The following is a 24,140-nucleotide window of genomic DNA, read 5'->3' as shown; positions in this document are numbered from 1 at the left end:
GTGGGATGTGCATCAACCCACCGAATCCAAGATCCCTCACAATCGCCTTCTTCTCCTCAGTCATGTTTCTGAACTTATCATTCAGGAGATGTGTGGCACATTTCAGGTCTTTAGTTTGGTTTCTTGCTGCCATTTTCTCTGAAACTAAAAATACACCCAAAGATATCAGTAATATACACCCATATATATATGACTGAGATACACCCATTGATAACAATAAGATACATTCATTGATAACAGTAAGATACACCCATATATATGAGTCAGATACACCCAAAGATATTTGCAAGATACATCCATTGACAACAGTGAGATACACCCATAGATATTATTCAGATACACCCAAAGATGTCAAAGAAGATACACCCATTGATTACAGTGAGATACACCCATAGATATTATTCAGATACATCTATATAGATATCAGACAGATATCACTCAACCATGCTTCAATATAAAGCCACATTACAAGGTTAAGCAGTTTACACCCCCGAATCTACGGAATAAACCCCCAAAAATCAACAAAAATAGCAGGAAAACTTAGAATGACAATGTAGAACGACGTAGAACTTAGAAGAACGACGTATAACTTAGAAGAACGACGTATAACAAAGAAGCAAGAGTAATAGTAAACCCTAGAAGAACGACGTAGAAGAAAAGTAAAATATACAGTATTTTAATGGACTTACGTTGAGTATTCTTGGTTTGTTTTTTCTTCAGATTCTTCACAGAGAGGTTGATGGTGTTTTGATGCAGTTTTCGAACTACGATTTCTATATTTTGAAACTTGATTTTCGCTCGAAAATGAGAGGGTTTTGTTGTTTTGAAAGTGCCTTGAGAAATGGAAGAAGTGGAAGAAGTGGAAGAGTCTGCCATACGTAACCGTTCGAATGTTGAGCGCGTGATTTTGACGCGCCATCTTATCTCTCTTCATGCGCGTGATTCGTGTTTGGGCTGGGCCAACTTGTTTGCTTGTAGGCTTGTATGTGTAGCAGGCCCGTAAAATTTAATCTCTAAAGTATATTTTAAAAATACATATTTAATGTTGGACATTTTTATCGTATTTTTAAATTATTTAAAATATTTTTGTTAATAATAAAATTCAAATAAATTATTGTCAACAACAAAATTATTTGAGTGTATTTTTTATAGTTTATCCAAATTATAAATAAATAATATACTTTAAATATGTGTTACTTTTTTTTATTTATGATGTTAAAAATTTTTAAATATGATCATACGCTGAATGAAGCCAAAAGGACAAATGCACTTTAAAGAAGATCAGATTTTAAAATTATAAAAAATTACATCGCAGAAATTGGAGATGATGTTAGTTACGTGCTAATCACATTCACTATTACTTATATAAGAGTAGAGAAAGAGCATGGCTCTGAAATTGTAACTAACCAACTTCACTTCAATCATTGTTTCCTCTTCTTCACAATGCTCAAGTTTTGTTCAATCTTCTCCAAATCGAAATCGAAGAACCCCTTTCTTCTTCGGAGTCGTACCAAATCTACTTCAAGGTCTCAATCTTCTCCAGCTGCATACACCTTCTCCCGGCGCATATTTCCGTATTCCAAGCACTCTTCGCTCCTCGCACCTGCCTCCCTTTCTAGGGTTCCGCCTTCTCGAAGCTTCGCCACCGATTCAGAGGCCAGAGACTCTATTGAATACGATGTTGTCGTCGTCGGAGCTGGACCTGCTGGCTTATCGGCTGCCATACGCCTCAAGCAGCTCTGCCACCAGAAAGGAGCTGATTTATCCGTGTGTGTGGTGGAGAAAGGTGCTGAAGTAGGTTGGTTCCATGCTACTCTCATCTTAATTGCTTAATTAACTTTGATGTAATCGTGAACTGATAATTATTAAGTTAATCTTTACATGTTATATGTAATTAGGTGCTCACATTATTTCCGGAAACGTATTTGAACCTCGAGCGCTGGACGAGCTTCTCCCACAGTGGAAGCAGGAGGAGGTGCATTCTGTTTGTTGAATTTAGTTACAGTATATGATTTGTGATTCGTGTTTTTTATCTGATTCCGACTGTGTCTTTTTACTCGCAGGCTCCAATCAACACCCCTGTTTCTTCGGACAAGTTTTGGTTTCTCACTAAGAATCGTGCTATTTCTCTCCCGTCTCCTTTTCACAACAAAGGCAACTACGTAATAAGGTTTCTATGACATTCAATTCATTCCTTCCCTTTGCGTTTTATATCTATAAAATCATGGATTCTGTTCTTTCCTTTTTTTTTTCTGAAGAAGTTTCTATTTGGACATCTGATACAGTCTGAGTCAGTTAGTACGTTGGTTGGGAGCAAAAGCTGAAGAGTTAGGAGTGGAAATATACCCAGGCTTTGCTGCTAGTGAGGTATTTCTACATTTGCTTGGATGTTATTTCTCCGCATTCGTTGTTGTTTATTGTTTTTTTTTTTGGTGGCCAGATATTGTATGATGCAAACAACAAAGTTATCGGCATTGGTACAAATGACATGGGTATTGCAAAAGATGGTTCCAAGAAGGAGAAGTTTCAACGTGGTGTTGAGGTCAAAGGTTTTAACATGTTTTTTTCTCTCATTTCAGTTTGTGCTTTCCCTTCTTGATGCGTATTCAGCTTGCTCCTCACCTAGTTTAGTTATTGACACAAACAAGTATTGAAAATTAGTTATCGTTAATTAATATAAGTAAAGCCTAATACAATTTGTTTATCGTTGCTCACTTAAGGCATATGATTTTGATGGTTTTCCTTGTTTATTATGTAAATCATTTATATGTTTATATCTAGATATATTTATGGTTTTGCATGTAATTTGGTTAAATCTCTCTGGGTTTGATTGGTAAACTATGTAAGCACGGCATCTCATGCAGGTCGCATAACACTTCTAGCTGAGGGATGTCGAGGATCACTCTCAGAGGTTTGAAAATTCCAATTTTAAGATTGATATAGATTCGGTCTTTTCTGTCAAATATTGTTTTTATAGCATGATCTTCAACCTTCATCCCTGTGTTTCCTACAGAAAATAATAGGAAGGTACAACCTGAGGGAGAAGGGAGGAGCAGAACATCAGACATATGCTCTGGGAATCAAAGAGGTATTATTATGTCACTTGATTCACATGTTGAATGTTCTGATAGCTTAACATGCTCAGTAAAACTTTTCTTGCTGCCACCTCAATTTTTGTAACATTGCACTTGCAGGTTTGGGAAATTGATGAGAGAAAGCATCAACCTGGTGCAGTACTCCACACATTGGGATGGCCCTTGGATCATAAAACATATGGAGGATCTTTTCTGTATCACATGAAAGATAATCAGGTAAGAGTCTCCTGCCCCATCTTCAGTATTCATGTATTCACTTTTTTTGTAATTTTGGACTGCGACAAACACCATCTATTTTTTGAATCAGTTGATTGTTAAGATATTATAGGGTACCTTGGTGTGTGTGCAATTTTAGTAACACTTAGTTTTTTCTTCTTATTTTCCTCCCAAAAGAAAATTTGAGGAAGAAGTTAGATGTGTGACTGCTTTTATTTTTCAGCTGGCCTTCAATTCTGAAGTCTGTTAACTTAAAAGTTTATGATGTTATAGTTCCATTTGGCAGACTTATCACTTAGTTCCCCCCAATGAAATATTTAAACATATTATGGTCTTTGTTTTCTACAGCAAATTTTACTATGTGCTTCATATCTGATAATGAATATTGCAAAAATAGCACATAGTGCACAAAACTGAGTTTCAAATTTTCTTATACTCCAATATATTCAACACATTAAGAAGTACACTTACCATTGTGACAGATCTCTATAGGCTTTGTTGTTGCTTTGAACTATCAGAACCCTTTCATGAATCCTTACGAGGAATTCCAGGTATGCTTTGTTGTCTTAATGTTGAAATTCCATTGAACGATTGATATTTGATACATTACATATTCTCAATTCCTGATCACTACTCTTGTTCAGTACCTCCTCCTTACCTTCCTCAATCTCCTTTTTTCTCTCTCCTGTTTCACCAGAAATTTAAGCATCATCCTGCAATCAGACCATATTTGGAAGGCGGTACAGTCATCCAGTATGGAGCTCGCACTTTAAACGAAGGTGGATTTCAGGTACACTACTGATAGCAGGTTTCCTTTCTTATGTTCAGTCAATTAGAAATGCAAATAATAACAGCTTCCTTTTATTTTATTATACATAATGCAAATACAAATATGATTCTAGTTAAATTTCAGTCTATCCCATATCCAGTTTTTCCTGGAGGAGCAATTATTGGATGCTCAGCTGGCTTCTTAAACGTGCCAAAGATAAAGGGAGCTCACACAGCGATGAAATCAGGTATTGGTTTCGTGTAGTTTGCCGGGTTGACTCTGTCACATCTAATTACTATTTTTTTCACAGAAGTTAATTTTGTTTTCTTGGTCAGTGGAGTTTCAAAATATCATGTTTCAAACTTTCAATGTGAAAGTTCTTTTTCAGGATATGCATTAACATTTGACCCAGATCCAAAATATTGATCTTCAATATCTAGGATTTTTTTGGTGTTCTTTATGGCCGATTAAATAGTACATTCTCCAATGTTGGTAGAATGGTAGTGTTCCAATTATATCAGTTTCTCCATTTGTTAAATCTTCATTTCAACTCAATTCATTATTAATCAAGCACACAGTAATATGTGCATATTTGTGAATGATTCCATATTCCAAAGTTGTTCTTACATATCTCTAATGCTTCTTCTTGCAGGAATGCTTGCAGCTGAAGTTACATTCGGTGTGCTTAACGAAGGTCTGGATATGGATATGTATTGGAAAGCTCTGAGGAATTCATGGATTTGGGACGAACTATATAAAGCTCGGAATTATCGACCAGTTAGTGAAGCAATTCATTCTCCCTCCTTTTTTTTCGCTCTTTATCCTGAGTCACCATTCTTTTGCTTGATGAAAAGCCATTGGGACTATTTATGCCATATAATAGCTCTAGAATTATTAATTTGTTATTATACCATATTGACCTTTTTTAACATCTTGTTGTAGGCCTTTGAATACGGGCTTATTCCAGGATTGGCCTTAAGTGGTCTGGAACAGTAAGATCCAACTTTTCTTGCTGGTTATGTTCATCACTTCAGCACAGGAAAGTTGCCTTTTTCTGTGCTCCCTTTTGTATGGGATTTCACTTAGCTTAGTGGTTTTCCTGTCAGTTATCTACTCCGGGGGAAGCACCCATTTACTTTGAAGCATGGTAAAGCCGATCATGAAGCTACAAATGTAAGAAACATTATTCAAGATTTTTTTTTTCCAAATTTAAAGTTCATATTTAAGCATTTCATTATTGGATGTGGACAGTGTAGTGAGTTTTGCTCATTTGATTTGTTTTTCTTGTTTATTCTCCAGTAAAAACAACATATAACCTTTATTTTGCTAATTTTTACCTTTTCTTTTTTTTTTTTGGACATTAATGCAGGCTGCACAGTTGCATTCTCCAATTCAATATCCAAAGGCAGACGGGGTTTTGTCCTTTGATGTTCCTACCTCCCTTCACAGGTTTTGGAGCACTAATTCTCTCCTGTAGCTTATTATTGTTTAGAGTTGTGACAAATGATCATTTTAAATAATGATGAAAACAAGGGAAAGTTAGCTAGCTAGTCTAACTATAAGGTTGCATGGTTGCATATGGAACCTAGTTCCAGACTAATACACTTGTAGAATGCACTTACAAAGAGAAATAGAGCATAGAGATGGGTGCTGCTGAGAGATTGATGCATAACAGAAGAGAACGCAAATTGAAAAATCCATGTAGTCCTTTTACATATCTGGATACACTTAATACCAAGTTTTCTAGGGGAAGGCCTTCATATTTCTTATAAAATTGAATACCATTCATATTTCTCACTTGAGGGTAAGCAGTAGGATGACATTTTCTATTTTAAGAATGCTATCCTTGTGAAGTTAGGATGGTAAACACTAAACACTGCTTTATCCCGTTGCTTTATAGGAATTTATGTTCAGTTTATTTTCAGGAGCAACACAAATCATGAGCACGATCAACCTCCTCACCTTCGTTTGAGGGACCCAAAGATTCCTGAAACTGTAAACTTACCGGTGTATGCAGCCCCCGAGTCACGATATTGTCCTGCGCGAGTATACGAGTAATGGCCACTTTTTACAGCTTGTTTATGAAGGGATTTTTGGTTTTTTTAATCATTTCTTGAATTTTTTTTTTTTTTTTTTTACCTTTCCGGAATATAGGTATGTCGCAGATGAGCATAATCAGCTCAAATTGCAGATTAATGCACAAAATTGCTTACATTGCAAGGTGAAATATTTTAGACCTAATTTGGAAATTGTTTGAATTTAGTGGTTGAATAGTACGGCGAAGTTTTCTTTATGTGCAGATAGTCAAAACATGATTTTCATTACATCCTTTGTTTTGAATTTTATGTTATCCTATCGTGATCTTGCATTAAGGTAGCGTATTATCTTCATTATTCACTGGTTAATACAGTTCTTTGATATTTCAGGCTTGTGATATTAAAGATCCAAAGCAAAACATAGAATGGACGGTACCAGAAGGGGGTGGAGGCCCTGGATACTCAGTCATGTAGATTTACACACCTTTAATAAACTATTTTAGGCTGCTGGCATGTTAGTCATTGTGTATCATTTCCCGAAACTCCAACCTGACCGGACCGATCATGTACACCAAAAGGATAATGTTACACGGAATAAAATAATACTAAATTTAGACCCGTGCGTTATGCAGAATTAACATGAATTTGTTTTTATATATAAGAAAGTATTTAGTTATGCAAAATATTAGTCAAGGATAGAGTAGAAAGAGTGAAAGGTATATGATTATGTGAGAAGAGATAAAGATGTGTAAAGTAAATATTGATTTATATGGTAAATATGAATAGAAGCGAGAATAAAAGGAGAAAATGAATTATATTTTAACTAAGTTATATTTATTAAAAAAATAATATTATTATTAAAGACATAGAGTAATTTACATAAAAGTAAAGAGTTAATCAAGATTAAAAAGTAAGGCTAAACACTATATAAGAATATAATACGCTGTAATGATAAAATTATAAAATGACAATTTTACTAAAATATTTACATAACAATATTAGAAGTTACTTAATATATCAAGAGTTTGTTGTGTCATTATTTAATTTTTTTTATATATTATAAATAAATTAATAGTTAGATAGATAAAAAAATCAATTGATTTTCGTAAAATAAAATTTATTTTCTAAATAGGATATACAATATAAGAATTTAAATACTATGTTCTTACATGGATATGACAACTTTGTATGAATTTTTTTGGTGACTGAAATAAATTAAACAAAGAAAAACAAAACAAACAAAATAAGGAACTGCTTAAATAGAGGGGCAGTCCCGTTTAAGACTACTCTTAAACTCTTCCCAAGGTGAAAGAAGCTCCACATGCGAAAGTTGTAACTTCATCGCCATCTTTGCCATAGTATCTGCCACCGTGTTTGCATCTCTCATAATCAAACGAAAGTCAACACGCCAATTCCAATGCATGATATCTCTTATTTTAAGCACCAATGGATCAATAAACCCAAAACCATCTTGAGTAACAAGATTAAATGCTTCCACACAATCCGTCTCACAAATAACATCTCGTTGACCTACATCCCAAGCTAAGAGATATCCTCTCCAAATAGCAAACAATTCTCCTTGAAGAATACTATTACTCTCAATCATTCCCAAACACCCCCTTTGCCAACTCCCATTACAATCTCTAATAACACAAGCAAAACCAACACTATCACCCGAACCAAAATAACTAGCATCACAATTAATCTTAAAAGTACCAATGGATGGGGATTCCAAAAACCATTTAGAGTAGAGGGAAGGGACATACGTTGTAATTCAAAAATATTCCTAAGCTCTTTTTTTGAAGTTAATGCCAGACAAATCACTTTTTCCGAAGGCCAAGTTTCATGAGGATTAAATATGTCATTATTCCTTGCTCGCCATATCCACCAAAGTCCCGAAAAGAACTTGAACGGATGCTCTCTGCTATGATACAAGAACCAATTCTTCAAATCCAAAGGATGACAAGAAATATCCAACCTATGCCAGATAAGCTGAGCTTTTGGACAATCCCGAATACAATGTAAAACCGATTCCTGGCTAGAAAGACATCTTGGACACCTATCCGATGACGACATCCCTCTTCTAAAGCGAAAACTTGCAGTAGGAAGAGCCTCCTTAAGACACAACCAAGCCAAAAACTTATGCTTTTCCGGAACAAGCTGACGCCAAAGCCAAAGCCAATTCTCCCGCTCCTCCCAACCAAACAGTTGCTTACACAACCACAAGTAACCATTGCGTGAGTTATAGACTTTGGCAGCAGACCCACTCCAATACCAACCCACTTCCGGACCTGCTTGTTCATCTAGATTGTAAGAGAGAATATTACCTTTCAAATTTTGAGATAAAGGAGAATAAAGAGTATCCAAATGCCACCTACCAACCGACCAAATATCTTGTATCCGGAGATTCGAATCAGAAATGTGAACATAATCCATCTCCTTAGATAACCGTCCTTCTCTCCTCCAGCTAGAAAACCAAAAATTCTGGTTCAAATCTCCAATACACCAAGCAAACCCATCCTTCAACACTTCCCAAGCCTTGCAAAGACACCTCCAAATGGGAGAGTCCTTGTTCTTAGGATAACTAAAACAGTCATATAGAGATGATCGGTACTTGGCATCCAACAATTGGACCCATAGCTTGTTTGGCTGCTGGAAAAAAGTCCAAACTAGCTTCCCAAGAAGAGCAATATTTACACAATAAGGATCTCTAATCCCCAAACCTCCATATTTTTTTGGAGTAACTAGTACCTTCCAACTAACAAGATTCAATCCTCTTCCATCAACTTATCCTTTCCAAAGAAAATTTCTCATCATAGACTCCAATTTACTAATGATTCCTTTGGGAAAAATAGAGACCTGCATCTGGTACGTGGGAATAGCGGCGGCAACAGAATTAACCAAGCAGAGTCTACCAGCCCGATTGAGTAAACTCCCTTTCCAGCTTGCTAGCCTACTCCGAACCTTATCCAGGACACCATTGAAAGCTGAACGAGTCACCCTAGAATGGCTAAGAGTAACTCCAAGATACTTGCCCAAGTCCTGGACAAATCTGATAGAAGATACCCCAGTGAAAATCTCTTTCCTTGTTGCAGAGACATTCTTAGAGCAAAGCGCTTTAGACTTCTCCACATTAATCTTCATCCCAGATGCTTTGCAAAAAGTCTTTAAAACCAACATCACATTTTGCACTTGTCTCTTTGTAGCTTTACAGAATAGAAGCAAGTCATCCGCAAACATTAAGTGGGATATTCTTGGTCCCCCTCTAGAAATAGCAACCGGCTCCCACAAGCCCAAATCAACCTGATGACTAATAAAGCATGCCAATCGCTCCATACACAACACAAAAAGATAGGGTGACATAGGGTCTCCTTGTCTAAGACCTCGACTAGGAGTAAAGCCATTCACACGACTCCCATTCCAAAGAATAGATAAAGAAGAAGCAGTGACACAATTCATAATCAAATTAAGTGTAGGAATAGGAAAACCAAAACTCTTAAGAGTATGAGCTAAAAACCTCCAGTCAACTCTGTCATAAGCCTTCTCCAGATCAATCTTAAAGGCCAGTGTGCCTTTCTTTGATTTAGTTTTCTTCATAAAGTGGAGGACTTCTTGAGCAATAATGATGTTGTCAGGAGTTCCTCATCCCGGAATAAATCCTCCTTGAAGCGGGCCAACAATATCCGCAAGATGAGGACGAAGCCTATTAATAAGGACCTTCGTGATGATCTTGTAAACTACATCGCAGAGACTAATCGGCCTGAAATCTTTCATAGATACCAGTGATTCAACCTTTGGAATGAGAACCAGTAAAGTCTCCAACATTCTCGGATCAAGAGTAACACCGGAGAATTCCTGCTTAACCATCTTGCAAACATCAAGACCAATGATCTCCCAATATTCTTTGAAGAAGAAAGCTTGAAATCCATCAGGACCCGGAGCTTTAAAAGAGTTCATGTGAAAAACAGCTGTTCTGACTTCCTCCATAGTAACTGGTGCCGTAAGATTATTGCAAGCTTCCTCATTTAGAGAAGGAAGAGGCACATCAACAAGGCAACCCAAATCAACATCATCCAAATGACAGAATAAACTTTTATAGAAAGACTCTGCTTCTTGACTCAGAACCTCTGGATCAGTTTTCCACACTCCATCCTTGAGAAAAAGGCCATGAATCTTATTATGCTTCCTTCGCGCAAGAGTTTGAATATGAAAGAATCTTGTATTCCTATCCCCGAACCTAACCCACTGCTCTCTAGACTTTTGGAACCATAGGAGCTCTTCTTGCACTAGAGTATTATTATAATCATCAAGCAACTGTTGCTCTTTCTGACGCAAATAAATACTATCCACCACTTCCAAACGCTTTTGTAAATAATTAATCTGCTGCTCTAATTCACATTTCTTAACAAAAATGTTACCAAATACCTTCGAGTTAAACTTTAGTGAATTCTTCTGTACTTCCGAAAGCTTGCCATGAATCCCTCTATTACCAGACCACCATGACTGGTTCACAATATCCCTATACCCAGGATGAGTAGCCCAAGCAGCAACAAATCGGAAAGGTCGATTCCCTTTAAGCTGAGGACGACCTTTACAACGCACCAGAATAGGGCAATGATCAGACTGAAGCCTATTTAAAACTTCTGCATAAGCCTCTGGAAAGATAGATAACCAACTACTATTTATACAGACTCGATCAAGCTTTTTTGCCACGTCAATATAATTTTTCACCCTCCTGTACCAAGAAAATTGCCTCCCAATAGTCTTCAGATCAAACAAACCACTATCCCCTAATGAAGTAGCAAACATGTCTGCTCTTTGATGAGAAAATTGACAGCCTTTAGATTCATGAGAAAATTTGAATTCATTAAAATCACCAAGAACAATCCAAGGTCCTTGAAAAACCATGGATTGTGCAACAAGATAATCCCAAAGGAGAACCCTTTTCTTAAATTGAGGACTGCCATAAATACCACTACACCTCCAAATTAAATTATCAAAGTGAACCTCAACAGTAACACCCTGATCAAAAGCATCAATGAACTTACAACAAACACCCTTCATAGAGGATAGAAACCAAATACCTCTCTTATGCCCCTCTGCTTCTACTATACCAACAGAGTAATACCCCAACCTTTCCCAAAATAATTTTAAATGCTGAAAAGGGGAGTGAGTTTCAACCACAATAAAGAAAATAGGTCTAAATTTCCTAACAAGTTCCTTACAATGCACCCGGGCTAACTTATTAGAAGCACCCCTAATATTCCAAACAATCATATTTAAACTATCCATAAATAATAGGGACAGAATAAATAAGAATATAAACTCTAAACAGAATCATCAACCTCAATAGGTGGTTTGTCCTGCGGTACTAGCACACTCTGATCCTTAATAATTGCCACCTTCGGACCTCCTGACACTGTACCTGCCATGCTTCCATCTACTAAAGTTTTCTCCGTTGTGCCACCATTTTTATCAACTGGCGAGTTCTGCAAGGAGGAAGGCCGAGGACGCTTCCGTAGAGAAATTCCACGATGCGCAGGAGTTCTGCGCGATGGAGATGGCGCAATTTCATGTTTTTCTCGCTTCCCCATCCTAATGCCAATTGATTTGCCTCCATCACCATGCAAATTGGGCCTTGGAACCCTTCTCGAATCAAACTTGTGCTGCTTTCCATCTTGGTCCTTCAAACTTGATGACTGGCCCATTGTGAATTTTCCCTTACGCAGCACTTGTTGCCAGCCCTCTTCATCATCCATGCATGCCTCATTAACATGACCATCAGGCACGTGAGGAGCCAATGATTCCATAACCACATCCTTCCCTTTAACAACTCCTAATTTCTCACACAAATTACGAGGATTCTCACCTAAATCACGAGCTTCTGATTCAGTCTCTTTTTGAATCTCATGATTGTTGTGTGGCACTAGTGTCGGGGATTCATTATTTTTTCCATCACCAAAGGAATTTCCGTTTCCTTCCAAAGACTCCTTCTCCATGCACAACGATTTATCATGCCCATACCGTGCACAAGTAGCACAAATCAACTGTAAACTCTCATACTCCACTTCATAAGTCACACCCTCCACTATAATATGTTTAATTACAGGCAACTCAAGATTAATTTGAACACAAGCTCGGGCATACTTTCCTCTTTCTGCAAGCTTAGTGGCCAAATCTACTTTCACCGGAATCCCTATTGCAGAAGCAATTCACAGCATTGCTTGTTCCTGGTAGCACCAAATTGGAAGTCCCGAGACTCGAATCCATACCAGCGTTGATCAAAGGGATTTTTCGCATGGCCTAAAATCCACATCCCATGGCTTTACTGCAACATAGTGACCGTCTATCAACCACGGGCAACCACGGGCCACCAAGAATGACTTTCTCACGATCTGCAGCAATATCAAATTTAACCAAAAAATATCCAAACCCCACATCCAACAAATCAAACCCTCCTTTGATGCGTCATACTATCCGAAGCTTATGCATGAGAGCCGTGTAGCCATAATGCTTATCCAGCACCTTGATCACGATGGCTTCCTTATAAGGTTCAGCCAGACAGCTCTTTGCCTCCTTGGTAAAATTGACCCTTGGTGGACGAGAATCACCCTGCTTACCTGTGATCGTCGCGATACCATCCCCAGATAAAGACCATACTAATGCAAAGGCCTTAGACTTTTCTGCACCAATAACTTTATCTCGAAAAGAGACATTGGATGGCTTTTCTAACCCATATCGAGAAGAACCCTCCTTAACACCGGATACACACCCACCCACGCTCTCCCCCTTATCTCTTCCGATGGCATGACCATCCTCCTCACCGTGTTTCACCCTCAACTGCTTGCCCCCGCTCTCTCCTTCTCTCATTCTCCTTGAGCACGGAGTACGTACTCTTTCTCTGCTAGGGTTTTTTTTTCTCTGTCAGTTTTTTAATTTGAAAATATACTTGGATTTATAATCATTTTTCTCTTATAATAGAATTTAAATACTTTGTATGAATTAAAATTGTGTCGTTTATTTACCATAATATTACTTTGGCTCTTCTTTTATATATTATGATAGATTAGTAATAGAAAACTTTTAAGTATATCGGTACACTGATGTTTTTTTTTGTGACTTAAAAGAAAATAAAAAAAAACTAAGAACGAGAAAAAAAACAAGAAACTGCTTAAGAAAGACAGTCCCGCTGAATACTACTCTCAAATTCTTTCCAAGACAACGGAAGCTCCACTTGGGGAGAAAGGGTCCTCATTGCGGTCTTTGCCATGATGTCTGCTACTGTATTTGCATCTCTCAAGATCAACCGAAGATCAGCACGCCATTTCCAAGACATGATATCTCGAATTTTTAACACCAAAGGATCAATAAACCCAGAGCAATCTTGTAAATTATTGACAATAGTAAAAGCCTCCACACAATCTGTCTCACATATAATGTCTCTTTGTCCCGAGTCTCATGCTAAAAGAAAGCCTCTCCAAATAGCAAACAACTCTCCTTGCAAAATGCTATGACTCTCAATTGTTTCCAAACAGCCTCGTTGCCACCTTCCCTTCCAATCTCTGCTAACACAAGCAAAACCAACTCGAGCACCACTGCCAGGATAGCTAGCATCACAATTAATCTTAAAGGTACCCACTGAGGGGGGAATCCAAGAGCCACTAATGGTTGAGGGGATAGATAGTCGTTGCAACTCAAAAATATTTCGGAGCTCCTTTTCCAAGGACAAAGCCATACCAATCACCTTGTCTGTGGTCCAATGGTCGTGAGGATGAAAGATCTCGTTATTCCTCGAACGCCAAATCCACCAGAGACCAGAAAAGAATCTAAAGGGGCGCTGTTTGCTATTATGTAAGAACCAACTCATCAAATCCACTGGTTGATCGGAGATCCCTAAAGCTTGCCAAACAAGTTGGGCTTTTGGACAATCCCGAATATAATGTAATACCGATTCCTGACCTGAGAAACATCGTGGACAGCTATCCGTGTGCGAAATGCCCCTCCTAAAATGAAATGCAGCAGTAGGAAGAGCCTCCCGAAGACATAGCTAGGCCAAAAATTTGTGCTTTTCTGAAACATGTTGACGCCAAAGCCAAAGCCAATTACCCCTATCCTCCCAACTAAACATCTTCTTACTGAGCCACAAATAACCACTATGAGCATCATAAACCTTTGAAACCGCACCAGTCCAACACCAACCGACCTCTGAACCAGCTTGAACATCTGGGTTATAAGAGTTAATGTTGCTCTGTAGTGATTGATTCAGAGGAGAATAGATATTCTCAAGGTTCCACTGTCCAGATGACCAAAGGTCCAAGATCCTGAGATCCGAATCAGAAATGTGAACATAATCCATCTCCTGACACAGTCGCCCCTCTCTTCTCCATTTAGAAAACCAAAAGTTTTGTTCCAAATCCCCAATGCACCAAATAAAACCTTCCTTCAAGATATCCCAAGCTCGACATATACTCTTCCAAACATAAGATCCCCTTTCTCGAGACCGACTAAGACAATCATCCTTAGAAGAATGGTATTTCTCCGTCAACAGTTGAACCCATAGCTTATCGGGATGGTGAAAAAGTTGCCAAACTAGTTTTCCAAGAAGAGCAATATTGGCACAAAAAGGATCTCTAATTCCCAGACCTCCAAACTTCTTAGGGGTGACCAACACTTTCCAGTTAACTAGATTCAGGCCTCTACCATCAGCTTGACCCTTCCATAGAAAGTTTTGCATCATGGATTCTATCTTATTAGTTACCCCTTTAGGGAAGAGAGATACTTGCATACGATAAGTAGGAATCGCAGTCACTACCGAGTTGAGCAAACAGAGTCTACCTGCCTTATTAAGCAATCTCCCTTTCCAGCTGGCTAGCCTTCCCCGAATCTTGTCCAGAACATCATTGAAAGTTGCGCGTGTCACCCGAGAGTGATTAAGGTTCACCCTTAAATACTTGCCCAAGTTCTGGACAAATCTGATGGAGGAGACTCCAGTGAAAATCTCTTTTCTTGTTGCTGAAACATTCCTAGAGCATAGCGCTTTAGATTTCTCCACATTAACCTTCATCCCAGAGGCTTTGCAGAAATTTTCCAAAGCTACCATTACAGTTTGAACTTGCTGTTTTTCAGCTTTACAGAAAAGAAGCAAATCATCGGCAAACATCAAATGAGAAATTCTTGGACCCCCTCTAGAAATCGCAACCGGCTTCCACAAGCCCTTATCAACTTGCTGATTAATAGAACAAGACAATCTCTCCATACACAACACAAACAGATACGGTGATATAGGATCTCCTTGCCTAAGACCCCTGCTCGGAGTGAAGCTATTTAATCTATCCCCATTCCAGAGGATAGACAGTGAAGAAGCAGTGACACAACGCATAATCAGATTGACTGTCGAAGGAGGAAAGCCAAAACTCACCAGGGTTTGTTTCAGGAATCCCCAATCCACTCTATCGTACGCTTTCTCTAGATCAATCTTAAAGGCCAAGGTGCCTTTCTTTGACTTTGTCTTCTTCATGAAATAGAGAACCTCTTGTGCTACAATGATATTGTCTGGCGTTCCTCTCCCCGGGATAAACCCTCCTTGAAGGGGCCCAATAATCTCTTTGAGATGGGGACGAAGTCTATTGACCAGGACCTTCATTATAACTTTGTAAACCACATTACAGAGACTAATTGGTCGGAAATCCTTCATGGAAATCGGGTTTTCTACCTTCGGAATAAGAACCACAAGAGTTTCCATCATCCTTGGATCCATATCCAAACCAGAGAACGCATGACGAACCATAGTCCAAACATCAAAACCAACAATCTCCCAGTATTCTTTAAAGAATAAAGCTTGAAACCCATCAGGGCCCGGCGCCTTAAAAGAATGCATACTGAAAACGGCTGACTTAACTTCTTCCAGAGTAACTGGCGCTGTGAGGCTACAACAGGCTTCATCATTCAGGGAAGGTAGCGGCACATCACCAAGACAACCTAAGTCTACATCCTCCGACTGGCAGAAAAGGTGTTTATAAAAGGATTCAGCTTCCCTTCTAAGGACATCCGGGTCCGTTTCCCATACCCCATCTTGAAGAAAGAGACCATGAATCTTATTATGTTTTCTCCGCACAAGAGTCTGGACATGAAAGAATTTGGTATTTCTATCCCCAAATTTTACCCACTGCTCTCTAGATTTTTGAAACCATAGAAGTTCCTCCTGCACAAGCGTGTTATTAAATTCCTCAATCAGTTGTTTTTCTTTTTGCCGTATAGACAAATCCTCCATTACTTTAAGTCGCTTCTGAAGGAAATTAATCTGTCTCTCCAATTTGCATTTCCTAATGAAAATGTTGCCGAATACTTTAGAATTAAACTCCAAAGAGTTCTTCTGCACTTCTGAAAGCTTGCCATGCATCTCTCTGTAGCCAACCTGCCATGACTGGTTCACAATATTTCTGTACTCCGGATGAGTTGCCCAAGCCGCAATAAACCGAAAAGGTTTATTCTTTTTCGGTTGGGGACGACCTGCACAGCGCACTAGGATAGGACAATGATCAGACTGAAGCCTATTTAAAATCTCTGCATAAGCCTCTGGAAAGAGAGATAGCCAGCCACTATTGATACAGACCCGGCCAAGTTTTTTCACCACCTCAACACCATTTTTAACCCTTCTGTACCAAGAAAACCGTCTTCCAATAGTCTTCAAGTCAAACGGATTACTATCCCCTAGAGATGTAGCAAGCCGATCTGCATGACGACTTGAGAAGAGGCAACCCTTAGATTCATGAGAGAATAGTACTTCATTAAAATCACCAAGAACAATCCATGGCCCGCAGAAAGACGAAGACTGAGTAACAAGATAATCCCATAGCAGAACTCTAGTATTAAATTGAGGACTACCATAGATACCACTGCACCTCCAAATCACATTATTTACCTGAACCTCAACTGTAACACACTGATCGAAAGCATCAACCCATTTGCAGTGAACACCCTGCATTGCAGAAAAGAACCAGATACCCCCCTTATGTCCTGACGCCTCCACTATACCAATAGGGTGATAACCAAGTCTTTCCCAGAACAGTTCCAAGTGTTGAAAAGGACAATGAGTTTCAACCACAATAAAAATTACAGGTTTAAATTTCCTAACCAGCTCTTTACAATTCACCCGGGTTAACTTATTAGAAGCACTCCTAATATTCCAAACTATTATATTTAAGCTATCCATAATATAAAATATAAAATTATAAAACAAGGAAATCAAAGTGCTTCACCAACCTCAAACCGAGGCTTGCCCAGCAGAAGTGACTCTCGTGACCTTCAGGTTTTTCGGATCTCCATGGAATGTCTCCTTATTCTCGCATACCGACGCAATAACAGCCGGCAATGCGCCTTCCTTCACCAATGGAACCGCCACGGTAACATCCTCCTTCACGGTTGCAGGAAGACATGACGATGCTTCCACCACCGTGCCTCCATTCTTCTCAACTGGCGAGCTTTGTAGGGACCCCGGCCTTGGTCGTTTTCGGAGAGAGGACCCGCAAGGCACTGGGGTGTGTCGGGTTGAGGAGATCGACGTCTCACCAACACGGAAAGCGCTGTGTGCGACCTTGACTCGTGACCCGACCCTGGCGCGATAAGAGCTGGATCCACTCGTGTGAGAGAAGTGGATGGTGGGCCTGATTACTCTATCCGAATCGGTTCTGGATTTAGTGCCTCTTTGGACCTTGTTAGATTGCTTCTGGCCCAGCTTGGTTTTACCTTTCCTCACAACTTGCTCCCAGCCTGGTTCATCATGCATGCAAGCCTCCTCAACATTATTTCCTTCCAAATTATTAGCCTCTAAATCCTTTTGTAAACTCGGTGCAGGATTCTCGCCAGTAACGCCACCTACCACATCAGGTTCTACTTCATTTGAATTGTGAATTTTGGTCTCAGGATGTGGCACTGCCTTTGTACTATCTCGTGGCTTGGTGGCATCGGAATCAGCACTCTTTCCTTTCCTAGAGTCTCTACCCAAGCACTGTGCCATATCGTGACCATAACGTGCACAAGAGTTACAAATTAAATTTAAACTTTCATACTCCACTACATGAGTTACGCCTTCCACAATGATATGCTTGATCACTGGCAGTCCTAAATTTATTTGAACACATACTCGGGCATATCGTCCTCTCTCAGCCAACTTAGTGGCTAAGTCCACTTTGATGGGAACTCCTATTGCAGAAGCAATACGCATCATGGCTTGTTCCTGATAGCACCAGATTGGGAGCCCCGAAATCCGAACCCATACAGGTGTAGACCCGAAGGATTCCTCACATGGCCGAAAATCTATATCCCACGGTTTTACAGCAACATAGTGTCCCTCAATCAACCACGGGCCACCAAGCATGACCTTCTCACAATCTTCACCTGCATCGAATTTTACCATGAAGTACCCAAACCCCACATCAAGCAGATCAAAGCCACCTTTGATACGCCAAACCATCCAAAGCTTGTGTGAAAGAGCTGTGTAACTATAATTTTTATCAAGAACCTTTATCACCAAAGCTTCTCGATAAGGCTCTGCCAAACAAAGCTTGGCTTCTTCAGTGAAGTTTACACATGGAGGTTGGGGATCGCCCTGCTTGCCCACCACTGTCGCTATACTATTCCCAAATAGAGATCCTGCAAGTGCAAAGGCTTTCGATTTCTCTTGACCAATGACTTTATCTCTAAAGGAGATCTTTGTAGACTTTGAAAAACCCTCCCGTGAAAAACCCTCCTTGGCACCGGATGCAACCCCACCCACACTCTCCCCCTTATCTCTTCCGACAGCATGGCCGCCATTCTCATTGTGTTTCGCCCTCAAACACTCGTTCCCGCTCTCTCCTTCTCTCATTCTCTCTGAGTACGTACTCTTTCTCTACTAGGGTTTAATTATAAAAATATATAATATATATAATTAAAGATAAACAATTAAAATTCACTGAAACACCAGTGTACGAATATATTTAAAAGTTTTTCCTATAGTAATAAAGGTTTGCAACCCCCTACAAATAAGCATTTTTTGGAGTTTAAAATCCTAAATAATTTTATAATATAAATTTAAATTTCTAAAAAAAAATGAATGTATAATTATTTATCGTTCACAACACGCTTTTATTTTCCGTAGCGTTTAAAACACTAAACAATTTCATAATTGTTTTTTAAAGTATAAAACCTTAGATTTTTATATTTATAGTTTTTAAAACCGTAGATATAGAGTATATCGTGTATTAATGATTGATCCAAACTCTAAATAGATATAGAGTTCAAAAGCCCACCAGATGAATAGATATATTTGTTTAAGAATGTGTGCACTGTATGATTTTCCCGAATATTATTGATGCGAATGGATTAACTACTTTAAAACATGTCCATTGCTAGAAAGAGTTAAAAAATTGATAAACCATGTTAGTTAATATTTCTAATTGATGTAAAATGTTAGTAATCTACGAGAAGAAACAGCTCCTCTGAAATCATGCATCTAAAAACGGCGAGGTATGTTAAACTAAACAGGTAGCTAAAGGGTAACCCAGAGCAACTGGAACTGAAGGCAGACTTAACAAACATAAATCTACCCTATAACTGTAGTTGTATATCCATGACCAATTAACTAAGTGCCAAAGAATTTTAGTATTGTACATAGCAAATACGCGACTTGTTATTCTCAATCCCTATCTAGGACCCGTTTGTAACTACTGTTTAAGAATGAACAAATTTTAACAGAAGGCCAAAACCTAGACGCACTAAGACACGAGAAGGGAAATGAAGAGGTGGAGAGAACAATGTGCAGCCTCACTCAACAATCCTTGCCCATTGAAGGATTTACATCTGATGATGCATTATCTTTGGGGCCAGGAGAAGGTGTGGATGACCTAATTTTCAATTCTCCTGACTGTTGATGCATCTGTTCCTGCTGTTGCTGCAACATCTGTTGCTGAAGCTGCTGAAACTGATGCTGCTGCTGCTGCTTCTGAGGATGGATCTGGAGCTGTTGAAATTGCTGGGCAGCTAGAAGTGTGTGCATCGCATGATTATTCGGGTAGAATTGCTGTCCCCCTCCAAAAGAAGCAAAGTTCATCATAGGCCCTCCATTATTAGGTGGCATAGCTTGACCGGTCAGTATTTTCAAATGCTGAATTTCCTCTTTCAACGCATCATTTAATGCTGCAAGTACATACGTTGGTTAGTTATCATGATACTAGAAGCTCCATGGTGAGCATGAGCTATCTACCTTGCATATGCTAAAAACCTTGAACATCAAATTTCATACACGAGCACATTTTGCCTTTAAAAAGGAAAAGAACCCAAACTCAAAATCAAATTTTGCAGCCAGGTTCAAACTAAACATGAATCATTATAAATTATAAAGAAAATTCGAGATAATACAAGGGAATCGTTAACTAATGTCCTCTCATAACTATTGAGCCAACGTTTTAAAAGATGGGAAGTGATGATATCAGTAGAGGACTAGATTTTGAAACTTGATCATAACATGACCTTACCATCTTGCAAGTGAACTTGTTGTTCCATGGTTTGCAATCGCAACTTCAGCTCATTGTTCTCCGAATTAAGTCCATTGGTATCTCTCTGCTCATAATAGACCAAAATGCATTGATTATAATTGTCTTTTCAATAAGAAGGGTGCATGACAATACAGAAGTAATACACTATACAACATCCAAATGACATGTGCACAAGTCAATAGAAAACCATGAAACATAAGTTGTAGATAATGAACAAGGACAATACCTGCAATAGAGTTAACTGTGCAGACAAAGATGTTGCTTCAGTTTGCAATGTCTGCACCTTCCTTTCAAGTTCAGCAATGTAGCGCATCTTCCTCTCTTTTGACCTTGCAGCAGACTGCCTATTTGCCCAAATCCTGTTTCACACATCAAAAGACAGCACTTATCAATATAGATTTTTCCCGCTCATTAAGGGAAAAAAAGGAACGACATAACAAATTGACAACAACCAGCCATACAACTGAATATGCCCTCAACAAGGGCCATTCTATCAAAGCAGTTTCTAGAATTTCCCCTAGCAGGTAGTAAACCCAGAGAATAAGAAAAGGCAAAGAACTTTTTTCATAAATCAAATTAGAATATTGATGTTAACAGGACAGTATATGATAAATGCTTCTAAATTCAACTACAGCAACCAAAATACAGTATATAAACATATCTAAATTTCAGAATTAAATAAGGCACAAAATCACACACCAGTCCATAATTGGTTCAGTCTCCCCAAGCTAAAGATAATGACAAAACAAATAGGACTTATTCAGAAACGATACCTCTTTGCACGCTTGGGATCAATTAAGGCTAGTTCGGCAAGCTTGGCAGCTGACATTGCTTTTTTAGAATCAGCTGCAGATATGTCTTCTGAACCAGAGACTAGCATCTCAGGTTTGATGGTTGTTGACCCATCCATGGATTGGCTGTGCTGGTGTCTAACTCTAGGCCGTTCATTGTTACCAAGGACACTGTTCTCTGCAGAAGAGGTAGGCCCTCCTGATGCAGGAGCTGATGTGGGTGCCGAACCTGAAGCTGCAGCAGCATTAGATGGCTCACCCATTTGAAATGTTGACGTAGCAGATGACGAATTGAATTTATCCATATCGAGGTACATTGAAAGTAAGTCCTCCTCTGTGTCATCAGAAAACGACGGCACATCGGCACCTCCAACAACACCAAGGTCACTGTCGAAGCTGATATCATCAGGTAGGGTTAGAATCTCTGAATGAGCACGCCTGTGTCCCCTATTTCTTGGAGGATTATCGGGCATTCTGCTAATATCGTGACTAAATCCACTAGAATCTGCGGACATTCCATGACCAAAGTGACTGGAGTCTGGGCTAGAACCTGGAACCATTGGAGGATATGACGACGATGAAGACGGCTCGGATTTCACATTGAAGGCATTTCCAGTGGGTGAGTAACCCGGATAACGTCCTGATGGAGGTGGAAGACCTCCACCATGAACAAGAGGTTTGTCCTTGTCCATGCAGATTCCTTAATTTCAACCCTAACGAACACTATGCAATTGCAATCTTACTGCTAAGCTAATACAGTCCAATCACTCCAAACCTCCAGTATATCTCATTCCACGAAATATGACAGCCCTAGAATCGAAGAAGGAAAAAAGGCAAAAAAAAATCAATTTTCTAATATGAAAGTCCGAGTAATGGTAATTCTAAAAATGATAAACAATAAGCATCATCGCATACGGAATCGATATCAATGAATCGGGAAGGAGTGAAGCCTTTACCTTATCGCAGATCAGTAGCGTGAGATCGCAGTGAGAAGCAGAGAGTTCGAAGAATCGAAGAGAGCCACAAACGATGGAGCTCAAGATTCAGATTGAAACCCTAGAGGGAACGAGATGCACAATGGGAGAGATAATGGAGGAGATAGATGGGAATTTGTTCGGGGAAATGGATGCGAAAGGATGAGATAGGGTTTCTGTGTGTTCGAAGAGAGAGAAAATGAGATCTGAATTTTGATAGAAAGAAAGAGGAAAAAAAAAAGAGAGAGCAGAGAGGAGGGAAGCTTCCAATTCAAGACATAAAATTCATTGCAACACAGATATACAAGTGCTGCAATTATTATTATTTTTTATTTATTAATTATTATGCGACAATATTATTGTTCAATTTATTTTCCCATTTCCTTCCATCCCTCATCTTCCGCTACACTGTTTTATTGTCCAAAATATTTTTTCTGGTTTCTCATTAATAAAATATATTTTTCAAAATGAAATTTTTATATTGACAATATGATTATGTGTTCAAATCATAGTTATCAGAACCGGACCAGACCGGCCGGTTCGACCGGAAAACCGATGAACCGGTGGTCTGACCGGTTCGGTTGATAAATTGGACCGGACAAGCATTCAAACCGGTCAACGGTGGTCAAACCCGTTGAAAACCGGCCGGTTCGTGCGTCAGATCGGATTAGACCCGCCGCGGGTCCACGGTACACCCGCGGACCGCCGAACCATCTTAGCCTCCCACTAGTACGGTACCCAAAAATGGTTACCATGGGTTTCGAACACGGGACTACGTGGGAAGATACCCTCCCCCTTGCCACTATGCCAGACTTGCTTGTTATTAGAATACATAACAAATATTATATATATAACAAAACATGAATGATTTTTTATTTTTTTTATTCATTTAAGTATCAATTCACATGATACCAAACAAGTAACAACATATAATATATAAATATATTGATATATTAATATTAATTGTGTTATCTTTTTTTATTTATTTAAATTAAAAAAATATTTTGTATTAGTAACTAATTTATTATTTCTTTTTGCATTATAAATTATATTTAAGAATTGATATTTAATTGTTATTAATATATTTTTAAAAATATGCATTTAACTTTTAATTCTAATTTTATTTTTATAATTTTATATTTTTATTTAATTATGACCGGATCAACCGGGTAAATCAGTGACCCACCGGTTGAACCAGTAACCCAGTGACCCAGTCGTATGACCGAGTCAATTACCGGTTCGGTTCTGATAACTATGGTTCAAATAGCCCTCCTTTCAGCATGTGCACATGAACCTTCAATGTGAATTTGATAGCTATAATTTGCCATGCCCATGCCTACACTGTACTCCTATGTTGAAATACAATATTATATGTTAGTTACATATTTGACTCTACTAGTAACAAATTTTTCATCAATAATATATAGTTGAATTTTCATCTCTGATAGGTGCAGTCTGTGTGATAAATTATATTTAATTATGTATCCACATTATTATCTGCCAGCTATATACATATATCCAAAGAAAATAATAAGAAGATGCATGGGCAGTAGGAATTGTAACACTATTCCCATTTTGAAGCAAAATGTCAATTGACAATTGGTTGGAGTCATTGAATTCAAGCATATATGTTTTTATTGTGAGTGCTGGGAAAAAAGGAGGGGAAAAGATTAATATATACATGCTGGGCTCCTTCATTCACTGATTCACGTGGTTGCGCAACCA

At 38.7% G+C, this 24,140-nt stretch overlaps 2 protein-coding genes and 1 pseudogene across 2 annotated transcripts; 1 reads left to right on the top strand and 2 right to left on the bottom strand.

The window, feature by feature from the left end:
* Positions 1-1,385: 1,385 nt before the first annotated feature.
* LOC130946835 (electron transfer flavoprotein-ubiquinone oxidoreductase, mitochondrial) lies at positions 1,386-6,819 on the top strand. Its single transcript, XM_057875708.1, has 18 exons — positions 1,386-1,798; positions 1,899-1,975; positions 2,064-2,170; positions 2,286-2,367; positions 2,441-2,549; positions 2,865-2,911; positions 3,014-3,088; positions 3,195-3,311; positions 3,794-3,862; positions 4,009-4,101; positions 4,225-4,327; positions 4,733-4,857; positions 5,023-5,072; positions 5,187-5,253; positions 5,450-5,529; positions 6,006-6,134; positions 6,235-6,301; positions 6,507-6,819. Exons 1-18 carry the CDS (start codon positions 1,444-1,446, stop codon positions 6,588-6,590), a joined length of 1,836 nt encoding a protein of 611 aa, XP_057731691.1. The 5' UTR covers positions 1,386-1,443; the 3' UTR covers positions 6,591-6,819.
* Positions 6,820-7,371: 552 nt separating this feature from the next.
* On the bottom strand, positions 7,372-12,986 carry LOC130945649 (uncharacterized; annotated as a pseudogene).
* A 6,536-nt stretch (positions 12,987-19,522) lies between these two features.
* LOC130946363 (probable transcription factor PosF21) lies at positions 19,523-22,687 on the bottom strand. The gene is made up of 5 exons (XM_057875088.1): positions 22,398-22,687; positions 21,424-22,251; positions 20,877-21,009; positions 20,630-20,714; positions 19,523-20,291 (listed from the first exon to the last, which is right to left on the bottom strand). The coding sequence occupies exons 2-5, from the start codon at positions 22,131-22,133 to the stop codon at positions 19,924-19,926; spliced, it is 1,296 nt and encodes a 431-aa protein (XP_057731071.1). The 5' UTR covers positions 22,134-22,251; positions 22,398-22,687; the 3' UTR covers positions 19,523-19,923.
* Positions 22,688-24,140: the final 1,453 nt, after the last annotated feature.

Source organism: Arachis stenosperma, chromosome 8 (genome assembly GCF_014773155.1).
Source record: "Arachis stenosperma cultivar V10309 chromosome 8, arast.V10309.gnm1.PFL2, whole genome shotgun sequence".
NCBI lineage: Eukaryota > Viridiplantae > Streptophyta > Magnoliopsida > Fabales > Fabaceae > Arachis > Arachis stenosperma.
The sequence above is the reverse complement of the archived record's forward strand: the minus strand, read 5'-3'. Positions and strand labels throughout refer to the sequence as shown.